The following is a 22,315-nucleotide window of genomic DNA, read 5'->3' as shown; positions in this document are numbered from 1 at the left end:
GAACTCTTGTAACTGGTCCTGTTTATAACCAATAAAGACAGCAGTGATTGGTTCAAAGAGCATACCCAATTGTGTGCTTTCGTGACACACAACATTGACCCTAGATTTGATGAGAAAAAGGGGCAGCATAGACCCTCTGGTGGGAGACTGTGGGCTGTGTGGGTGGCGGTCACTCAAGCAATCCACTACTAGGTTGTTGTTTTCTGTTGGAATGGGGCTATGTTAAATTCTTTGGACCTACTGACCTCCAGTGGTAACATGTAGATGCACACTGCTCCTTATTTATGGGTAAGGAAGCTCATCGAGCGCTATGCACTGCTGAATGGGCAGACAACTTGACAGTAATTCAGCCTATTTGATAGGTCTACCTGTTTCTGATAGCTTTTCGTTGTCCCTCAGCCTAACTCTTCACATGTTTTTAAAGAAATGTATATTTTTCAACACCCATATTAAAAATAAGAGGAGATATGTAAGGAAGACATTTTAACCACTTGCCACAAGGACATATAATGTTTCGTAAATTAATTTCCTTCTGTTATTCCGGAGGACAATCTGTGTAACCCAAGGAGAAGTTACCGCTTTTAGTGAGCCACGCTTCCCGGAAGCTGGAATTCAGTACAGGAAAAATGGCGACTCTGTCAGTGTGCCAGCCGCAGCTCGGAGGTTTCAGTTTCGAAAATTGCAAGAGGTAAGGATTCAGTGAGATTTCAAAAAGAGCGGCGCATGTCCACGTGTTTAGTGACTTTTAGATTTAGAAATTATTTAAAAATGTATTCTCTGTGTTGAGTTATTTGATGTCGGGCCGCTCCGTTCTTTTCACGGCCTCCTCGAATGACTCAGACATTTCTCAACGCTGTTTTTCTTGAGTTATGTGATGAATGAAAGAATGGGGGGGATTTTACAAAATTATTTCGTAGGCAGCGACAATTTACACGTGGTGATGAATACTCACTTTTCAAACTCCCAGAAGTAAAACTGAGTAAAAGTTAGCTACAGTTTGAGTATTAGCTAGCCTAGCTATAGAGCCAATAGTAGCCAGCCAGTATTAGCCGGCTAGCGGAAAACGATGCATACCGTAGTTAGTTGGCGAGGTTAACCGACTTGCTGGCTAACTACAAGTTGTTTAATCACAACCGTGTTGAATTTCTAAATTCAAATACATATTGACTTGTCACATTTTTGGTGTCAAGTTTGACATCCATCTCATTTCCCATTGGCTTGGCTTGCACTCAACCCGCATCGCTGCCCGCCGATGATACAGCAGATTTTAGTTTGATACCTATCAATTTACCTGGCCAGATCGTTATCAAAGATTGTTGTGTGCAATAGGTGTTGAATATTATGGATTAACTACATTTGATTTTGAATTGGCCTACCATTTGAACACATTCGTATTAAATTTGACAAGATGCATAGTCATCAAGGCCCCATGTAGTTCTGAAGTCATGTGTCGATGACTGTCTAGCATGCACAATTTCTGACCATGTTTCTGTTGTTTTAGGAATGCAGTCTTGGAAGCTGAAGTTACCAAATTAGGATGCAACATACCCGCTGCCCGGAAAACAGGCACCACAATCTGTGGGGTTGTTTTTAAGGTAAGGATAACTTTGTTTACATATTTATTTCACCTCTACCATAGTGAAGATGACACTCTACAAATGTACTGATGATAATACATGCTGCTGTGTTTTCCTGAAGTAACCTAAATTCAGACTGAGCGCTCTATAATTCCACCATTCCTTCCTTTATCCTGTATGTGGTTAAGTTTGATTTAATGTATAAAACTCCACATTTTGACTCGAGAGCTATCAAACATTGAGCAAGAAATGCATGCAATATGGCTACAATCACTCTTTAAAAAATAGATATTTATACTACTTGATTGAACTCGTTTTTATTTATTTTTCCCTGTAGGATGGGCTAGTTCTTGGTGCTGACACCAGGGCCACAGAGGGCATGATTGTGGCAGATAAGAATTGCTCCAAGATCCATTACATCTCCCCAAACATCTAGTAAGTGACCCCTTGTCCAATGTTATTTTTCTGTTTTAATATTAGTTGTGTGATTTAGGACTGGGTGATATGGCTAAAATATAATATATGGTATTTTTCACATCATTGATGGTATTTTATAATATTTTATGTAGAGGTCGACCGATTAATCGGAATGGCCGATTAATTAAGGCCGATTTCAAGTTTTCATAACAATCGGAAATCGGTATTTTTGGATGCCGATTTGGCCAATTAAAAAAAAATGTATTTTTTTTTTTTAGACCTTTATTTAACTAGGCAAGTCAGTTAAGAACACATTCTTATTTTCAATAACTGCCTTGTTCAGGGGCAGAATGACAGATCTTCTTCTTAACACGCTTAACACTTAAAAAAATCTTCTTTACACTCTCTTTGGATAATTCATTCCAATCATTTTAAAGTTAACAGCAGGTATTTTGCATGTAAGTTTAAGTATTTTGATATCTTCACAAATCTACAAAACAGCCGTTTTACATCCTGGCACAAAATGTATTTGTCAGCTCAGGGATTCAATCTTGCAACCTTACGGTTAACTCGTCCAACGCTCTAACCACCTGCTTTACATTGCACTCCACGAGGTTACGCGAATGCAGTAAGAAGTCAAGGTAAGTTGCTAGCTAGCATTAAACTTATCTTATAAAAAAAACAATCAATCATAATCACTAGTTAACTACACATGGTTGATGATATTACTAGTTTATCTAGCCTGTCCTGCGTTGTATATAATCGCTTAGGTACACATTGCTCCAACCATAAACATCAATGCCTTTCTTAAAATCAATACACAAGTATATATTTTTAAACCTGTATATTTTGTTAATATTGCCTGCTAACATGAATTTCTTTTAACTAGGGAAAATGTGTCACTTCTCTTGCAAACAGAGTCAGGGTATATGCAGCAGTTTGGGCCGCCTGGCTCGTTGCGAACTGTGAAGACTTTCTTCCTAACAAAGACAGCCGACTTTGCCAAACGGGGGATGATTTAACAAAAGCGCATTTGTGAAAAAAGCACAATCGTTGTACGACTGTACCTAACCATAAACATCAATGCCTTTCTTAAAATCAATACACAGAAGTATATATTTTTAAACCTGCATATTTAGCTAAAAGAAATCCAGGTTAGCAGGCAATATTAACCAGGTGAAATTGTCATTTTGCATTCATTGCATGCAGTCAGGGTATATGCAACCGTTTGGGCCGCCTGGCTCGTTGCGAACTAATTTGCCAGAATTTTACGTAATTATGACATAACACTGAAGGTTGTGCAATGTAACAGGAATAACGTTTTGTTTTCGAGATGATAGTTTCCCGATTCGACCATATTAATGACCTAAGGCTCGTATTTCTGTGTGTTATTAAGTCTATGATTTGATAGAGCAGTCTGACTGAACGGTGGTAGGCAGCAGCAGGCTCGTAAGCATTCATTCAAAATAGCACTTTCGTGCGTTTTACCAGAAGCCCTTCGCAATGCATTGCGCTGTTTATGACTTCAAGCATATCAACTCCCAAGATTAGGCTGGTGTAACCGATGTGAAATGGCTAGCTAGTTAGCCGGGTGTGCGCCAATAGCGTTTCAAATGTCACTCGCTCTGAGACTTGGAGTAGTTTTTTCCCTTCCTCTACATGGTTAACGCTGCTTCGAGGGTGGCTGTTGTCGATGTGTTCCTGGTTCGAGCCCAGGTAGGAGCGAGGAGAGGGACGGAAGCTATACTGTTACACTGGCAATACTAAAGTGCCTATAAGAACATCCAATAGTCAAAGGTATATGAAATACAAATCGTATAGAGAGAAATAGTCCTATAATTCCTATAATAACTACAACCTAAAACATCTTACCTGGGAATATTGAAGACTCATGTTAAAAGGAACCACCAGCTTTCATATGTTCTCATGTTCTGAGCAAGGAACTTAAACGTCAGCTTTTTTACATGGCACATATTTCACTTTTACTTTCTTCTCCAACACTTTGTTTTTGCATTATTTAAACCAAATTGAACATGTTTCATTATTTATTTTAGGCTAAATTGATTTTATTGATGTATTATATTAAGTTAAAATAAGTGTTCATTCAGTATTGTTGTAATTGTCATTATTATAAATAAATCGGCCGATTTAATCGGCAGCAGCTTTTTTTGGGGCCTCCAATAATCGGCATCGGTGTTGAAAAATCATAATCAGTCGACCTCTAATTTTATGTTTTTGAATAATAATAATAGTTCTAAATGTGGTTTGAGTAGTTCATAAAGCACATTTAGACCCCAGGGTGGCAACAGATAAATTACAAGTTATTTCAATGGGGTTTTCTCCACTCTGATAGTTTTATACTGTTTCAATCCATCTCCAAACAAAGTTAATTGTCTGCATTTTCATCACTTTCTGCACTTTTATTATAATTTACACACTGCTACGCAGGGCTGCATTATATGTACAAACATCTAGGCCTAGTTAACTGTTGGAATCATGGAAATAAAATAATTCTAATTCTATAGTTGTAATATTGTGGGCAGCACCTTGAATACATTGTTTGACAACAAATGAATACAGTAAGCCAGGGAGGAATTATTGACAGGGTAGGAACCAAAGAGTTGGTCAGCGTTTCCAGGTGGCCCTAATTAGATGTTACATTACATGTTTTCTTACCTCATGTAGCTAGCTAGCTAACATACTCATACTTCGCCTATTCCTCTGATAAGATACTGTTGCACAAATATGCTTATCTAGGCCTACCCCAGCACTGGTACCAGGCTGTATTAGCCTGCAAGGTTTTCTCTGACTCTTAGTACATTTAGCTAGCCAGCTAACTAGCGGTAAGCATTAGCGGCTAACACAATTTACTATGAAAAGACAAACTAGCAGACAGTGGAAAGCAGCATGTCACCAACATCTTGTTGCGTCCTTCTGATCATGCAGAGTAAACGGCAAGAAAGTGCTCTTGACTCTGGTCGAGCAACTGCTCTCTCCTTGAGTGACGGGGACAGGGCTTGGTGTGGTTAGCGACATGCAGCAGGAGGAGAGGGAGAAAGATGACTCCAGTAACAAATGGTAGTAAACTGTAAAAATGGACATTACACGCGTTGGAGATGTGTATCACATTTAACAAGCCAAACAATAAAATACTGTTATAGAAGGTAAAGTAAAAACCCAAACCAGTCCGTGCATCAATACCGGTGTATATAGTCAATTATAAGCTGGGTGGTTCGAGCACTCCGTGATGCGTCGTGCAAAAGAGCAGCACTTAGCTGTGGTATATTGGCCATATGTCCATGCCCCCTCGTGCCTTGTTGCTTAAATAAGGTATACCGCCAGCCCAAGGGTGAATGACCTAACAGTGTTGTGGTGTACTACTGTGTAACAGGAGTTAACGGGAATGACATGTCTATTGTGTATCGCAGTGCTTCAGTGAACACTGGTTGGAACATGTCCTGCCATTTCAGACTTTAGTATACATCAGAGGCATCACGTGATTTAAAATCAATGTTTGTTTCAAGTGTGGTTTCATAAATGTATGCCAACTCCATAATCCTGACCTCCACTCTGTTCCCTGTCCATCCAGTTGCTGTGGAGCGGGCACGGCAGCAGACACTGAGATGACCACCCAGATCATCTCCTCTAACCTGGAGCTGCACTCCCTCTCTACGAGCCGGCTGCCCCGCGTGGCCACTGCCAACCGCATGCTCAAGCAGATGCTCTTTAGGTATGCCACCTATCCTGACCCCCCCTGAGTGTCTGTGGATTTTTGCTCCTCCCTAGTACTTGATTGATGAATTATGGTCACTGATTAGTAAGGGACTCCCCTCACCTGTTTGTCTAGATCTTAATTGAAAGGGAAAAACAAAAACCAGCAGACACTAGACCCTCCATGGAATTAGTTTGACAGCCCTGATGTAGAGTAATGCTGGGTGTCTGTTGTGAAAAGTAGTCAATAGAATAGAAGGAATAGTTTGATTGTTGCGTTCTCAGATACCAGGGTCACATTGGCGCTGCCCTGGTGCTGGGTGGAGTGGACTGCAACGGGCCCCATCTCTACAGCATCTACCCTCACGGCTCCACTGACAAGCTTCCTTACGTCACCATGGGTGAGTTTGCCAGCTCACTACTTCCCTTTTTTGTTCTTTGTCTGTCTTTAATACTGCCATGCGCCACTAGAGGCTGCTGCTGTTTGCACTCAACTGCTTTTCCTGATGCTGTTATTCTCAGTTAAACCACATTACAAGTCTACAGATGTGCTCCATCCTGTCAGATGGGTGTATTGTCAAGTCACTTTAGAGAGAAAATGTGAGTTTGGTAGGCCAGGAAGATTTGTCGAAACCGCCACTAGCACAGACCTAATTTCTATTGCAAGACTAAGCAGGGATCCCATCCACGCACATCTACAAACTTCTTACTCACGTCAGTCTACCCTGGTCCAGCTTTTCTGGCTCCATTCAGCTTTACCTCTTTCAGTTGAATGAAAATGGGGAAAAGTCGACGAGGAGGCATTCTGCAAAATACAGACAGAGCTCAATTTTAAGAACAGCTGTGTGGGTTGAAATGAAGGGCCCTGGTCAGTTCCCACGGGACCCTCCTCTGTACTCATTCCATTGCATGTATATGAGGACAGCCCTCTCCCTTTCACCAAACACCTGGCGCACCAACCCTATCCCCACGTCCGGTTGATGCTTATTCAATTCTGCTGTGGGCGGCATCTTTTCTCCAAAGCTCAGCTAAACCTCATATTCATTATGTATGCTGGGTAAGACAACCGCCCCAAGAATTTTAATTGTTTAGGCTACTTCAAGTGTTAATTGTTGCTTTCAAAGGTTCCCTCCCTGAATATGTTATGAAATGTGGCCTATAAGCAAAAGAAGTCTATCTTAGTCTACAAATTAGGGATGGGAAGTATCCATATTTTCATATCTCATCCTGGGATTTACTGTATTAGCAGCTTAGTAAAACTGTGAAAAAGCCCGTTGGGCATCTATTACCAGAATGCATAAAAAAAAAAAAAAAATAGTGAATTTCCATGGCGGCTTCTAGCTAACGAGCGCAAATGAGAGAGAATTATTGCAAAGACAGGCAGTCCAGCTCATAACGTTATAGATATATAGGTAGGTGCTACCAAATGTAATTTTTGGTGAGTTTGGACATTTTACAAGTGAAGGTGAACGAGACACTTTGTGCAAATAAAGAGTACTGGCTCTGGAGCAGCATGTGCTCACACTGTTTGTGTGGAGTCTGGAGTTGCCAGGGCAATGGGCCTGTCTGCTCTGTTCGGAGAAGATGTGGGAGGAGCAGACTGGCTGAGATTGGAGAGGAGAAAAAACGCAAGGAAATCAAAAGGTGGCAGCTGTACAGAACTCATCCAAAAGGCTTTGACTTCTCAAACACGGCAGAAAGCCAACACAATATGATGCCCCGTCACCTTATTAATTCAGCCACTTACTTAGTTACTTAGTTAACTTGCTAGTTAATGCGGAATTCTTACATTTACATGCAGGGGAAAAAAGATAAAACGCATAAGAGAAACACAAGTCAGTTTGTAAAATTTCTGCCCTGCTAAAGCTGCCCCGGTCAACTTTTTAAGTGCTGTTATTGTGAAGTGGAGAAGTCTAGGAGCAACAACTGCTCAGCCTTGAAGTGGTAAGCCACCCAAGCTCATAGAAGGGGACCGCCGAGTACTGAAGTGTGTAGTACGTAAAAATCGTCTGTACTCTGTTGCAACACTCACTACTGAGTTCCAAACTGCCTCTGGAAGCAACGTCAGCACAATAACTGTTAGTTCTGGAGCTTCATGAAATGGGTTTCCATGGCCGAGCAGCCGCACACAAGCCTAAGATCACCATGCTCAATACCAAGCATCGGCTGGAGTGGTGTAAAGCTCGTCGCCATTGGACTGTGGAGGAGTGGAAACACGTTCTCTGGAGTGATGAATCACACGTCACCATCTTGGAGTCCGACAGACGAATCTGGGTTTGGCGGATGCCAGGAGAACACTATCTGCCTGAATGCGTAGTACCAAAGTTTTGTGTGGGAGGTATAACGGTCTGAGGTTGTTTATCATATTTCTGGCTAGGCCCCTTAGTTCCTGTGAAGGAAATCTTAACGCTACAGCATACAATGACATTCTAGACGATTCTGTGCTTCCAACTTTGTGGCAGCAGTTTGGGGAAGGCCCTTTCCTGTTTCAGCATGATAATGCCCCCGTGCACAAAGCAAGGTCCATACAGACATGGTTTGTTGAGATCGGTGTGGAAGAACTTGCCTGGCCTTCGCAGAGCCCTGACCTCAACCCCATCAGACACCTTTGGGATGAATTGGAACGGCGACTGCGAGCCAGGCCTAATCGCCCAATGTCAGTGCCCAACCTTACTAATGCTCTTGTGGAAGCAAGTCCCCGCAGCGATGTTCCAATATCTAGTGGAAAGCCTTCCCAGAACAGTGGAAGCAGTTGCAGCAGAAAAGGGAGGACCAATTCCATATTAATGCCCATGATTTTGGAATGAGATGTTCGATGACCAGGTGTCCACATACTTTAGGTCATGTAGGTTATCTTCCTGCGTTTTGTAAAGGCAGATCTAAAATGCTTCTTATTGTAATTTGTGCTCGTTGTCAGACTAATTTTGTTTCTTTTGCACTTCTTCACTCGGATGAGAATTCACGAACGGGCATTCTATCAGCAGACAGTGCTCTGACTGATGTGTACCAACTTTTCTCTGGCACATTTCTCGGTGTAGCCAGCCTATTTGTATTTTTTTTCCTCTAAAATGCAAGATTAACTTTAAGAAATACTGGCTACTTTCTATTATAAACTGAAATATGATGGCCATGCATAGTTTTCGCGGAAAATACTTTGCTTTTTCATTAAGCTCATTTAGCTTACTTATGTGGCTGCCAGCCAAATAGCATTGCACTTCTGTTGTCATCTGATAAATGAAGCTATTTTCTGCCTAATGTGTTGTACTAATGTTTTTTCCGTGAAGGAAAACTAGTTGCACGTCCCTGATCACTCTACTGAAACAAAAAAACAACAGACTTTCAATATAAAATGCGACCCCTGTCAATACACAGCTGGACTCACCTGCTCCTGCTTTCTCCCATTGTGCTATTTACAAACACATGACTGTTCTGGGGAACTATGGTAAGCTTCATCATGTAAAATAATGTGACCGGTGAAATGAAGAACGCGATCTGCTTTATCTCCTAACATATTGCACAAGTTGACTGCAGATATCTACTTAAAAGTAGCTACAAATATTAAAATGTATAGAAAAACGTCAAAGAAATAGGTTTGACGGTATTGAAAAACCATCTGGTGTCTATTTATATACAGTATATACCGCCCAAGCCTACTACAAATAGCTTTTTCTTTACTCGTTTGGGAGAATGTTGCTTCATGTACGAACTGGTTTGTTCGTTTGTGGTCATTTTTAAACAAGTTTATCTCCTTCATATTCGACTCTGGTATTTCTCTACTGAGCTACGTGGAAGCGGAGGGCAATTTGGCTGAATATTCAGCCACATGAATAATAGAAGCCTGTTTTAAATCCAGTCACTAATAAAAGGAGGCATGTGAGGATTGGGGGAAAGGAAGAGGTTACACACACACTTCCTGCCTCTCTCCGAGAAACGCTTTCCCCGGCGTTTACTCAGGAGGAGCGAGGCCGTCACTTGAAAGGCTGTTGTGCTGACAAAGAACCTATGGGGGTTCTTCCACTACACCTTTCTAGCCAACGCTGCAAGATTGTCTGCTTTCTCAGACTTTCCATGAAAATGTAAGAAAACGGGGGGACTAGCTACATACGAGTTTTTTTTTTTTTCTCCCACTCCTTATTATTTTACAGTTTTTTTTCGTTTAATCAATAGCTTTTTAAAAATGTTTTTTGTTCTTTTGTCCCTTCCTACTCTATATACAATAAATATCAACCTCTTAACCCCTCTGTTTTTCTCCCTCATTTATACCAACCCCTCCCCTTTTCCACCTTCTCTCCCTCTACAATATTTTTGTCTCGTTCCCTCTCTCCGGCCCGGCTCATTCATATTCATGTATCAGTATGTGGCATGTCAGCGAGCCGAGGCCTCATATTAGGGAGTCCCACCAGGAGCTCATGTCTGCCCCTTCTAGAGAGTGAAACATGCATGAGAAATGATCAATGGCCTCCTCACATTCCCCCCCCCCCCCCCCCCCCCCGACACCAATGTCAATTGAATATTGTGCATGTAGTGGAAGTCTCACCATACCAGAACAGAGCCCAGTGACTGATGAGCCAGGGTAACCAGTAGAGCCCAGTGACTGATGAGCCCGGGTAACCAGTAGAGCCCAGTGACTGATGAGCCAGGGTAACCAGTAGAGCCCAGTGACTGATGAGCCAGGGTAACCAGTAGAGCCCAGTGACTGATGAGCCAGGGTAACCAGTAGAGCCCAGTGACTGATGAGCCCGGGTAACCAGTAGAGCCCAGTGACTGATGAGCCAGGGTAACCAGTAGAGCCCAGTGACTGATGAGCCAGGGTAACCAGTAGAGCCCAGTGACTGATGAGCCAGGGTAACCAGTAGAGCCCAGTGACTGATGAGCCAGGGTAACCAGTAGAGCCCAGTGACTGATGAGCCAGGGTAACCAGTAGAGCCCAGTGACTGATGAGCCAGGGTAACCAGTAGAGCCCAGTGACTGATGAGCCAGGGTAACCAGTAGAGCCCAGTGACTGATGAGCCCGGGTAACCAGTAGAGCCCAGTGACTGATGAGCCCGGGTAACCAGTAGAGCCCAGTGACTGATGAGCCCGGGTAACCAGTAGAGCCCAGTGACTGATGAGCCCGGGTAACCAGTAGAGCCCAGTGACTGATGAGCCCGGGTAACCAGTAGAGCCCAGTGACTGATGAGCCCGGGTAACCAGTAGAGCCCAGTGACTGATGAGCCCGGGTAACCAGTAGAGCCCAGTGACTGATGAGCCCGGGTAACCAGTAGAGCCCAGTGACTGATGAGCCCGGGTAACCAGTAGAGCCCAGTGACTGATGAGCCCGGGTAACCAGTAGAGCCCAGTGACTGATGAGCCAGGGTAACCAGTAGAGCCCGGTGACTGATGAGCCCGGGTAACCAGAGCTATGTTCACTAGGCACGACGTGGAAGGAAACTCTGATCCGGAGTGTTACAGGGAGGTGCCTTCGGTACTTGTCCAATAAGAAACTGTAATTAGTGTTTTCTGTTACAAACCGGTGTGCCATAGCAAACTCGACAGGATAGCTAGAGACCAGAATGCTATGGCTCACATAAAAAACTTTAATGTTTGAGTGTAGACTTTAGATAAACCTTGGGTGAGGCTTTGGCCCAACAGCCATGCTTTCACGCATTTTTGTTCTGCTTTTAAGTCAACCTATTTACCTCTATCGAACCATTTAGATGGTCTCCAGGCCTTTTCCTCTCCTCTTCACCTTCTACTGTACTGGCAAATCACAATGAAACTCAGCCAGTGCAACTCCTTAATGACTCCCCTGGCAACCTGGCTATAAAACACCAGACAGCGGCCGCACACGGAGAGGAAGATGGCATGATGGATGCTGTGGGGTTAAGGAGAGGGGGGAGAAGGTATGGGAAAAATGACTCTTCTGTTGTAAGAGAGACACAGCTGTAGAGAAGTCCTAATGGCCAGTCTCCACCAAAACAAAGGGATTCTTCAACTTCCTGCTTTTTGCTTTTGTCACAGATAAGCACTTTCTTCATCGGGCTAATTGCCCGCCCCGCCTGAGGCGCTTTAGAAAATGGACTCCAGGCGCGTCGTTACATAGTGTTTCTTTAAGAAGTGGGCGTTGGAAATGAACAGTCGGCTGAAACCTGAACCAGACATTCAGTCATGGTTACCAGGAGGGACCTTTGTAAGCATTTTTGAAAGTGGTGTTTTTCAAACTTTGTATTGTCCTCAACATTTTACTTTCCACTGGGACTGTCGTAAACCATTCGGCCCATGTCTTAGTAAGTTGACCCTTAGTCTTGTCTCGGTCACTGGTCATTTTTTTGTTTGGATGGTTTAATTCTGGTCACTCTAACAGTCATTAACCATGCAGTTTTTGTGTTTCTCTGTTCTTTCCCAGGTTCTGGCTCTCTGGCTGCCATGGCTGTATTTGAGGATCGCTATAAGCAAGACATGGAGGTGAGTTGGACCTGGCCCATCTGCCATTTTCTATATCCGCCACACGCATCATCTTCATGTATCAAGATGGAGGAATACATGGCCATACACCACCTATTTTAAACCACAATAGTCTAAACAAACCCGCAATTTGAAACAAGTCGACTATGCTTATGACAGCAGAGAATATACACCTGCTTTACCTCATTGTGAAGCTTCTCTGGATTTGGCGACGCCCTGGGTCAACGGTATGGATAGTCATGTTATGAGCATATACATCTAAGCCACTTTGTCCTGTTGGACTCCAGCATTTAACTTTCCCTCCCAAGATGGTACAGTTTGGCTGTATGGCTCGGTCATTGCCAGGCCCTGGGTGTTAATGGTTGGAGATGGGGCCACAGTTCTCCTCTCAGTGGACTTCCATTAAACTGATCAAGACACACACGCACACACAAATAATCATGCTACATACACAGTGCTGTGATGGCCATAGACTTTTGTATGACAGTTGTTTATGTGATACATGTGTTCACCCTAGTTATGAGGGTTATTTTCATGACTATACAATTACCGTGCCAGCCCTACATAGTGTCATGCCAACACATCCCTAAACACAATATATTTTATCCTCCCTCCCACACTGGTGTTAATATAAATCCTGGCTCTATTTTTGCCTCTCCATCACCGATTCACCCAAAGAGGAACTGATGCATTTTATCTTCTTTTTAAGTGCCATCAAAGGCTTTGCTGAACAAGGAAGCAGAAATATGCCACAGTCGTTTTTGCTATTTGCACATCTTCAGTTGGGTTGCAGGGGGAGGGTGGCGTGCGTGTCCGCACAGTTATCGGAATGCTGCTGTATTTTATGGCAACCTGAGTAATGGAGACTCTCATACACTCAGAACCTGGCTTCGTGTGTGTGTGGCCGGAGAGAGCAGAGCAGCAGACATCCCGGGGGTCTCTACTCCCTCAACGGGTGTTGGCTAGCTACCTGTCCCAGGGCCACCCCACAGCACCAATCCACTTGCAAATGAGCAGCAGAATTTGCGCCAGGATAATGGAGGGAACCAGAAATAATAGAAAAACAGTAATTGGGGGTGAGAGGACAAGGATAGGGAGAAGTGGAGTTGTCCCCCCCTTTTTTGTTTTTTGTAACCTTTTGTCTCTGTCGTTTCATTGAAGCAGGGCTTTCAGGCGCATCAACCTACAACGTTTCAATGGAGTGAACATGCTGGTAATCAACATCCATTTGAAGACGGCGGAAGGCTGCTGTGGTTGTTGCTCTTGGCACATACTGTAGCAAATTCCCCGGAGACGCCTGTCACAGAGCGACTTCTACTGAATTAAAGGCATTAACGGGGTTTTGTGCTAGTGTTTATATGGAGGCTTTTGTGGTAGTGTTCTTATTGAAGGGTTCAGGTGTTTCTCATTAAGGGTGGAGATTGGGGTCATGGACTGCCTATCATTGGGGCAGTGGCCATCTGCAGTGCCTTGTGAAAGTATTCACCCCCCTTGGCATTTTGTCTATTTTGTTGGCTTACAACCTGGAATTAAAATAGATTTTTCGGGGGTTTGTATCATTTGATTTACACAACTTTGAAGATGCTAAATATTATTTGGGGTGAAACAAACATGAAATATGACAAAAAAACAGAACTTGAGTGTGCATAACTATTCACCCCCCCCCCAAGTCAATACTTCGTAGAGCCACCTTCTGCAGCAATTACAGCTGCAAGTCTTTTGGGGTATGTCTCTATAAACTTGGCACATCTAGCCACTGGGATTTTTGCACATTCTTCAAGGCAAAACTGCTCCAGCGCCTTCAAGTTGAATGGGTTCCTGCTGGTGTACAGCAATCTAAGTCATACCACAGATTCTCTCTGGAAGACTGAAACAGGTTTCCCTCAAGAATTTCCCGGTATTTAGCGCCATCCATCATTCCTTCAAATCTGACCAGTTTCCCAGTCCCTGCCTATGGGGAAAAACAGCATGATGCTGCCACCACCATGCTTCACTGTGGGGATGGTGTCCTCGGGGTGATGAGAGGTGTTGGGTTTGCGCCAGACATAGCGTTTTCCTTGTTGGCCAAAAAGCTCAATTTTAGTCTCATCTGACCGGAGTACCACCTTCCATATGTTTGGGGAGTCTCTCACATGCCTTTTGGTGAACACCAAATGTGTTTGCTTATTTTTTTTCTTTAAGCAATGGCTTTTTTTGGCCACTCTTCCATAAAGCCCACCTCTGTGGAGTGTACGACTTAAAGTGGTCCTATGGACAGATACTCCAATCTCCGCTGGGGAGCTTTGCAGCTCCTTCAGGGTTATCTTTGGTCTCTTTGTTGCCTCTGATTAATGCCCTCTTTGCCTGGTCTGTGGGTTTTGGTGGGCGGCCCTCTCTTGGCAGGTTTGTTGTGGTGCCATATTCTTTTCATTTTTTTAATAATGGATTTAAATGGTGCTCCGTGGGATGTTCAAAGCTTTGGATATTTTTTTATAACCGAACCCTGATCTGTACTTCTCCACAACTTTGTCCCTGACCTGTTTGGAGAGCTCCTTGGTCTTCATGGTGCCACTTGCTTGGTGGTGCCCCTTGCTTAGTGGTGTTGCGGACTCTGGGGCCTTTCAAAACGTGTGTGTGTGTACAGTGGGGGGGGAAAGTATTTGATCCCCCGCTGATTTTGTACGTTCGCCCACTGACAAAGAAAGGATCAGTCTATAATTTTAATGGTAGGTTTATTTGAACAGTGAGAGACAAAAAAATCCAGAAAAATGCATGTCAGAAATGTTATAAATTGATTTGCATTTTAATGAGGGAAATAAGTATTTGACCCCCTCTCAATCAGAAAGATTTCTGGCTCCCAGTTGTCTTTTATACATGTAACTAGCTGAGATTAGGAGCACACTCTTAAACGGAGTGCTCCTAACCGCCGCTTGTTACCTGTAAAAAAGACACCTGTCCACAGAACCAATCAATCAATCAGATTCCAAACTCTCCACCATGGCCAAGACCAAAGAGCTCTCCAAGGATGTCAGGGACAAGATTGTAGACCTACACAAGGCTGGAATGGGCTACAAGACCATCGCCAAGGAGCTTGGTGAGAAGGTGACAACATTTGGTGCGATTTATTCGCAAATGGAAGAAACAAAAGAACTGTCAATATCCCTCGGCCTGGGGCTCCATGCAAGATCTCACCTCGTGGAGTTGCAATGATCATGAGAACGGTGAGGAATCAGCCCAGAACTACACGGGAGGATCTTGTCAATGATCTCAAGGCAGCTGGGACCATTAGTCACCAAGAAAACAATTGGTAACACACTACGCCGTGAAGGACTGAAATCCTGTAGCACCCGCAAGGTCCCCCTGCTCAAAAATACATATACATGCCCGTCTGAAGTTTGCCAATGAACATTGAATGATTCAGAGGACAACTGGGTGAAAGTGTTGGGGTCAGATGAGACCAAAATGGAGCTCTTTGGCATCAACTCAACTCGCCGTGTTTGGAGGAGGAGGAATGCTGCCTATGACCCCAAGAACACCATCTCCACCGTCAAACATGGAGGTGGAGACATTATGCTTTGGGGGTGTTTTTCTGCTAAGGGGACAGGACAACTTCACCGCATCAAAGGGACGATGGACGGGGCCATGTACCGTCAAATCTTCGTTGAGAACCTCCATCCCTCAGCCAGGGCATTGAAAATGGGTCGTGGATGGATATTCCAGCATGACAATGACCCAAAACACACGGCCAAGGCAACAAAGGAGTGGCTCAAGAAGAAGCACATTAAGGTCCTGGAGTGGCCTAGCCAGTCTCCAGACCTTAATCCCATAGAAAATCTGTGGAGGGAGCTGAATGACTTGGAGAAGATCTGCAAAGAGGAGTGGGACAAAATCCCTCCTGAGATGTGTGCAAACCTGGTGGCCAACTACAAGAAACGTCTGACCTCTGTGATTGCCAGCAAGGGTTTTGCCACCAAGTACTAAGTCATGTTTTGCTGAGGGGTCAAATACTTATTTCCCTCATTAAAATGCAAATCAATTTGTAACATTTTTGACATGCGTTTTTCTGGATTTTTTTGTTATTCTGTCTCACTGTTCAAATAAACCTACTATTTAAAATTATAGACTGATCATTTCTTTGTAAGTGGGCAAATGTACAAAATCAGCAGGGGATCAAATACTTTATTCCCCCACTGTGTGTGTCTGTGTGTGTGTGTATATACTGAGATCATGTGAGACTTAGATTGCACACAGGTGGACTTTATTTCATTAATAATGTGACTCCTGAAGGTAGTTGGTTGCACCAGATCTTATTTAGGGGTTTCATAGCAAGGGGGTGAATACCTATGCACGCACCACTTTTCCATTTTATAATTTTTTGAAACAAGTTTTTATTTTTTATTTAAAAAAATTGCTTCACCAATTTGGACAATTTTTTTGTATGTCCATTACATGAAATCCAAATAATCATTTTAAATTACAGGTTGTAATGCAACAAAAAATAGGAAGAACGCCAAGGGGGTGAATACATTTTCAAAACTCTGCATGTGATGTGTGCCCTAGTGTACTCCTTCGCATCTTCAACCCTTGTAGCAATCGCGCTCTTCATCTTCAAACCTTGTCGCAATCGCGCACTTCATCTTCAACCCTTGTCTTAACATTTCCTGCGTAGCAGGCTGGGATTGAGGTGCTGTTCCTTCCTGTCACGGCCTGGTTCTGTTCAAGCCACCTCCTCTGGCCCCCCAGAGAGAAGTAGAGTACAGGCCCTGGGCCCAGTAAGATGGATGACCCATAGCCAGAGTGACACTCCACCAGTCTGTCTGATTTATGAAGTGCCCCTCTGCTGCTCTGTGGGACTGAGGAGGGTTTATGAGACAGCGTGAAAGTGTCACTCTTCTAGGCCTATATACTTCTCCAGTGTTTTTATATATATTTCTCTACTCGCTCTTTCTCTCCTGGAGAATAAACACTAACCCTGCTTATTTATCCTCGACATGAGATGTCATGAACTGTGTTTTGTTGTAAATCTCTTACTGAGCCTAGTGATCTTAAAAGTGAGTGGTGTGTGATGTTACGGGCTAAGCTGGGGACCTGCTCCAACATGCTTCTCCGTTAACTCTCCTAACTGTGCCAGAAGGGGCTCCGTTGTGTGTTTGAGAAACGCTAGGTGACAATGGCAGTGTATTATTGACTTGTCGCTAAACCAGATTTTTGATGATGAACAGTATAGAGCATCTGACTGAATTGCAGATATTTTTTTATTCTGCTGTTTTCTTGACCCCCCCCCCCCCCCCCCACCCCAAGACCTCCTTTTATATCCTCATTAGCAGCAAGTTGAAATGGCTCTAAACCAGAACAGACAGCTGGAACACGCCTTGTCATTTTCCTCCCCTTGTCACTCAACCTCCACTTCCTGCATCTCCACACCCAACACCCAACACGATTTCTAGTTATTACAAATGGAATATGACAGGGGGGGGGGGGGGGGGGGTACCGGCTGCGTACCAATATGTAAAGGGGTCTCTGGTAAAGGGGTCTCCATGGGAAAGCGGTGTAGTAAACTGCTGCTTTTATTTGGCACGTGGCCCAATTAGAGATCAAGCCTGCCCCCCGCTCCCGGGAGTCGCCAATACCCTGAAGACGACAGATGTTGAACACTGTCTTCTGTGGCATATTTAATATGGTTATGAAATATTGAAATGGTGTGTGTTGGTGCCGTGGGGAGGCTGTATTATAATGTGGGGCAGGAGGCAGCAGTTGTGTTGTTCACACACTGATTGCAGGGGAATACATGTGTCTCAAGTGTGCGTTTACACACTTTAGTGTGCATTTTTATTTCACTCGAGTCTTACTTGAGATGGGTCTCTCAAACTTAGCTTTTCAGTTTACACGTAGGATCTTTTGGATTGTCTCCTATATGGTACATAATAAACATGCTTGATTTGACTTAGCTAGATGGACCATTTCATATTCGTGTCAGGGTCCATGATATTTTAAGTCCAACCCAGAGCTGGCAGCCATGTTGAATGATGTCATGGGTATATGGCAATGTCGATATCAATGTTATTATAGTGAACTAAAACTAATCATGAAAAAACTATTTAGTGAACTGAAACAAAATAAACCAGTTTGAAAAACTGAAACTCTGACTCCAAATCGAACAAAAAAACATGGTTATGTTGTAGTTTTCTGGTCCTATTGAGATTTAGTTTATCATTTAAAGGTGAACTCAGCGTGATGACGTTGCCACGAGCAACACTACAGATATTCTGCGGGTTTGAGTGGTGACGCTAAAGCAACTGACTGGACGAAGTCGTGAAGTTGGAGGTGCATCTGTGACAGCCAAAAGTCGGACACTAAGGCTCAGATCAACATGGCACTGTTGCCATTGTTTATAAAAGGTTTTCTTTAGAATGTCAAAATAAGTATGTATCTAACCCCATATCACACATTCACACTCTGAAATGATAATATACAGGGAGTGTACAAGACATTAGGAACACCTGCTCTTTCCATGAGACTCAGCTATTATCCCTTATTGGTCACCTGTTAAATCCATTTCAATCATTGTAGAAGAAGGGGAGGAGACCAGTTAAAGAAGGATTTTTAACTCTTGAGATAAGTGAAACATGCAAGACAAAATATTTAAGTGCCTTTGAACGGGGTATGGTAGTAGGTGCTAGGCGCACCGGTTTGTGTCAAGAACTGCAACGCTACTGTGTTTTTCACACTGAAATCTTTGCTCGTCTTCAGACCAATCAAAAGCAGACAGTGCTTTGACCAATGGCAGAGGGGAAGGACGCGATGGTTACTTTTCTCAGGTAGTTTTAGCAAGGTAAAGCAATATTAACTTCATGCAAAAGTAGCTGGCTACTTTCTATGGTAAACGTAATATCTGATGGCCGTGCATCATCTTTGCAAAAAATAACTTGCACTTTCATAGTAAGCTGATTTACTGTGTGGCTGCCAGCCAAATAGCGTTCCACTTCTGTTGTCATCTAATGAAAACAATGCTATTTTTTTTTTCCTGCTAAATGTTTTTGCATAAATGTATTTTGTGATGGAAAACTAGTTGCACGGCCCTGATCACTCCACTTGAAGCAACAACAATAAACGACCTTTCAATATAAAACGAAGGTGAAATGATTTAAGACACAGCTTTTTTGATGGACTGCATTTTGAAAATGCTAATTTCTGAAAGCTACTGCGTCCCCTGGTCTTTGTCTCTCCTGTATCATAAATCATATTTTAGGAACTAGGGTGTCTCAGCCCCACAGCAGCTGCCAGACTCGGCTGAATAATTGATGAAACCGTGGACACACGGACACTTTGTAGAAACATAGCAGTCTCTTCCTCACCCACACCAGTACCTCACACCCCCGCTTTAGTGTGGTTCCTCCAGCGACCATGGACTGTGAGGGTTTTGTGTTACTCTGAGTGGTGCCGTTTAAAAACACCAGGTGTCTGCTGGTGTCCGTGTAATGACGTCCCAGTAGGCCACCCAGCCCACTGCTGGTCAGAGAACCATGACCCAGCCCCTGCTAACCTCAGCACTGTGCTGGTGGTGTCACACACTGGGGATTAGGACAAACTTGGACGATATTTCTTAACATCGTGTGTGTGTGTTTGCGAAAGAGAATTAGACTGCTCAGGTTTCCACACAGCTAGGGGTGTGTGCGCCACTCATCTCTTGTCATCCAGTCAGATGTGTTCTGCTTTGTCTCTGTTGATATTACCTGAATAAAAGGGTCTGTTCCATAATAGAACAAAGTACTTTAGACCCCTCGGCTGTCTGCAAACCTAAACCAATCTCTTCCATGTTAGATGAGACACAAGCTGTGGGCAAAGTGTTGCCGGTGGCAGTTGAAGCTAGTGGATATTAGATGCATCCCTACCGGGAACGTTTTGCCTGTTTAGGATGTAGGAATGGTAGGAAGACATTTTGGCATCTTGTTTAATTACTGTAGTCATTTCTCTCTGCAGGGTTATACTTAAAACCAAGGTAACCTTATTAAATCCAGTGGGGGTAAAAACAACGATGAAACTAAGAGATATTGAACAACTGTGGAAATTGTAATTCTGTGAGTGGGATCGTAACCATGGTGTTCTTGTGGACAGCACAATACACTAGTGGAGTTTGATACGTGGTCACCAAGTAAGCTAAATATGCTTATTTAGCAGATGTCTTTAAACTTAGTACGTGCACAGTATGTGTCCCGTCTTGCAACATCAGGTACCTTATCATAGTCAAAACAGAGGGACTGTGCTGGTCTTAAATGCTCCTGTAGCAGGGCTGAACTTTACCACTCAGACTACAGAGGAAAGGCCATGAGTCTGACACGCCGCATTTACTCTTTCATTTGATTTATTTTTCATTTTTTTTGTCAGAATGCATCTCTAAACTCCTCACACCCCCATTAAACGCCAAGGTGAATTATGAAGCGCTCTTCGTCCCAGATATCAGGTGAAGAGCTCTGAGGTGGCGATGGCCTCCACTGTGGAGTCTGGTAGAGCTCACCTGGGAGCATGTCTCCTCCGTTAGCCATTGTGTTAAAACGCTCTGGCTGAGGAGGACCATTTATCTTGCGTGATGTGACAGATGCATTTATCACATGGCCTGGAGAGGATGGGGGGACGCTTGAAAATGAGCATTTAGCTCTACAGTACTTCAGGAAGGCGCTACTGCTCTTAGCGATGATGGTCAATAGAGGGAGCCCTTGCTTTTCCCATGGTGTTTGTAGATAGGTGGGTATCCCCACTCACTACTTCTTGCTCAGGTTGAGTTGTCTTCTTTCATAAGCCACAGCTATAGCCTGATCCAGACACAACCATGTGACAGACTTGTGCAGAAGGTTTGTATTTAGGGCTGCTCTATCCCGCCATCTTGAGCAGTAGTGGAATAAGCATTGGATTAATTCACTCAGTAGATGAAGAGATGATATTGGTCATGTTTACAATAATGATTGTTGTTTTTCCTCTCCTCAGGAGGAAGATGCCAAGCGGCTTGTTCGGGATGCCATCGCGGCTGGCATCTTCAACGACCTTGGCTCCGGCAGCAATATTGACCTGTGTGTCATCACCAAGGGCAGGGTGGACTACTTGAGGCCTCATGACATGGCCAACAAGAAAGGTGTCAGGTAAGGCCACCTACCCACCAACAGTCCCCACAATCTCCCCTCAATAGTCCCCACATTTTGATAAATTACTTGTCTTCATAATGTCCCTTCATTTGTCACCATGTCCCATCAATGTTATTGGTCTCACTCAATCTGGATTGCCTCGTCAATACAAGCACATTAACAAATGGCATAAATTTGTGCATGTTTTGAGTGCAAGAACCTTTTGCATGGTTTGAGTATTATTCCTTTCCAAACCCTTATTCACCCATGACAGAGAATGTTTTTTCCCCCCACAGCAGTGCATTGTTATTAATCATCCAATTTCTGAATGAGTTCTAGTCATGTGTCCTTTTTCATTTGTTAAGAATGTATTGTTGAGTTGCATTGTTGGTAATGAATCATCTGTAATGGCACGGCAAATGACCCATCCCTTTGGCCTGTTCTGTTTGAAGATGTGTGTATGAGTATGAAGCCTTGCCCCACCTGTGAGTAATACATACCTGGTTCTGTGTGGAGTGCACTAGACTTTAACCATAGCATTTTGCCTCACCCACCTGAATACTCTTGTTTGACTACTAACCCACTTAACCCAGCAAGTTTGCTTCTCTTGCCCTCGGCTGCTTGTTTAATTTCATAGAACTAAGTTGCACGTTTGTTTTTTGTCGTAAACCCCAAAAAGCGCCGTGGCGCAGTGCTAGAAAAAAATGCATTCTCCAGAGTCACGTGACTCATGGAAGCCATTTTTGTGTTTTACATCCAAGAACTAGCTCCCAGAGGCTCATCAGACCAGTTTATGCTGTATTGAATAATATGTCTATATATATTTTTTAATTAGAAGCTAATTCCTTTATTTTTCCAATCAGAACCGGTAATTACAAGTACAAGCAAGGAACAACCGGAGTCCTGACGAAGTCCGTGATCAAATTGGATCTGGAGGTGGTGGAGGAGACGGTTCAGACTATGGATACCTCTTGAAGTCTCAACGGAACATTCTGTTTTCCCTGTTACTTCCTTCAGTGGAGATGGCATGTTTTTCCATGGTTTAAAATAAAGTTTGCGTTGAGTCTTAAA

At 43.5% G+C, this 22,315-nt stretch overlaps 1 protein-coding gene across 2 annotated transcripts; it reads left to right on the top strand.

The window, feature by feature from the left end:
- Positions 1-535: 535 nt before the first annotated feature.
- Positions 536-22,315, top strand: psmb7 (proteasome 20S subunit beta 7). Of its 2 annotated transcripts, XM_014143540.3 has the most exons (9): positions 536-688; positions 1,502-1,595; positions 1,915-2,012; positions 5,584-5,724; positions 5,991-6,106; positions 12,091-12,149; positions 21,111-21,262; positions 21,697-21,729; positions 22,108-22,315. In XM_014143540.3, exons 1-9 carry the CDS (start codon positions 627-629, stop codon positions 22,217-22,219), a joined length of 867 nt encoding a protein of 288 aa, XP_013999015.1. In that variant the 5' UTR covers positions 536-626; the 3' UTR covers positions 22,220-22,315. The 2 variants fall into 2 exon arrangements, with proteins under 2 accessions (XP_013999015.1, XP_013999022.1); XM_014143547.3 differs by lacking the exon at positions 21,697-21,729.

Source organism: Salmo salar, chromosome 01, assembly GCF_965601325.2.
Source record: "Salmo salar chromosome 01, fSalSal1, whole genome shotgun sequence".
NCBI lineage: Eukaryota > Metazoa > Chordata > Actinopteri > Salmoniformes > Salmonidae > Salmo > Salmo salar.
This window is presented reverse-complemented; position numbering and strand designations above follow the sequence as displayed.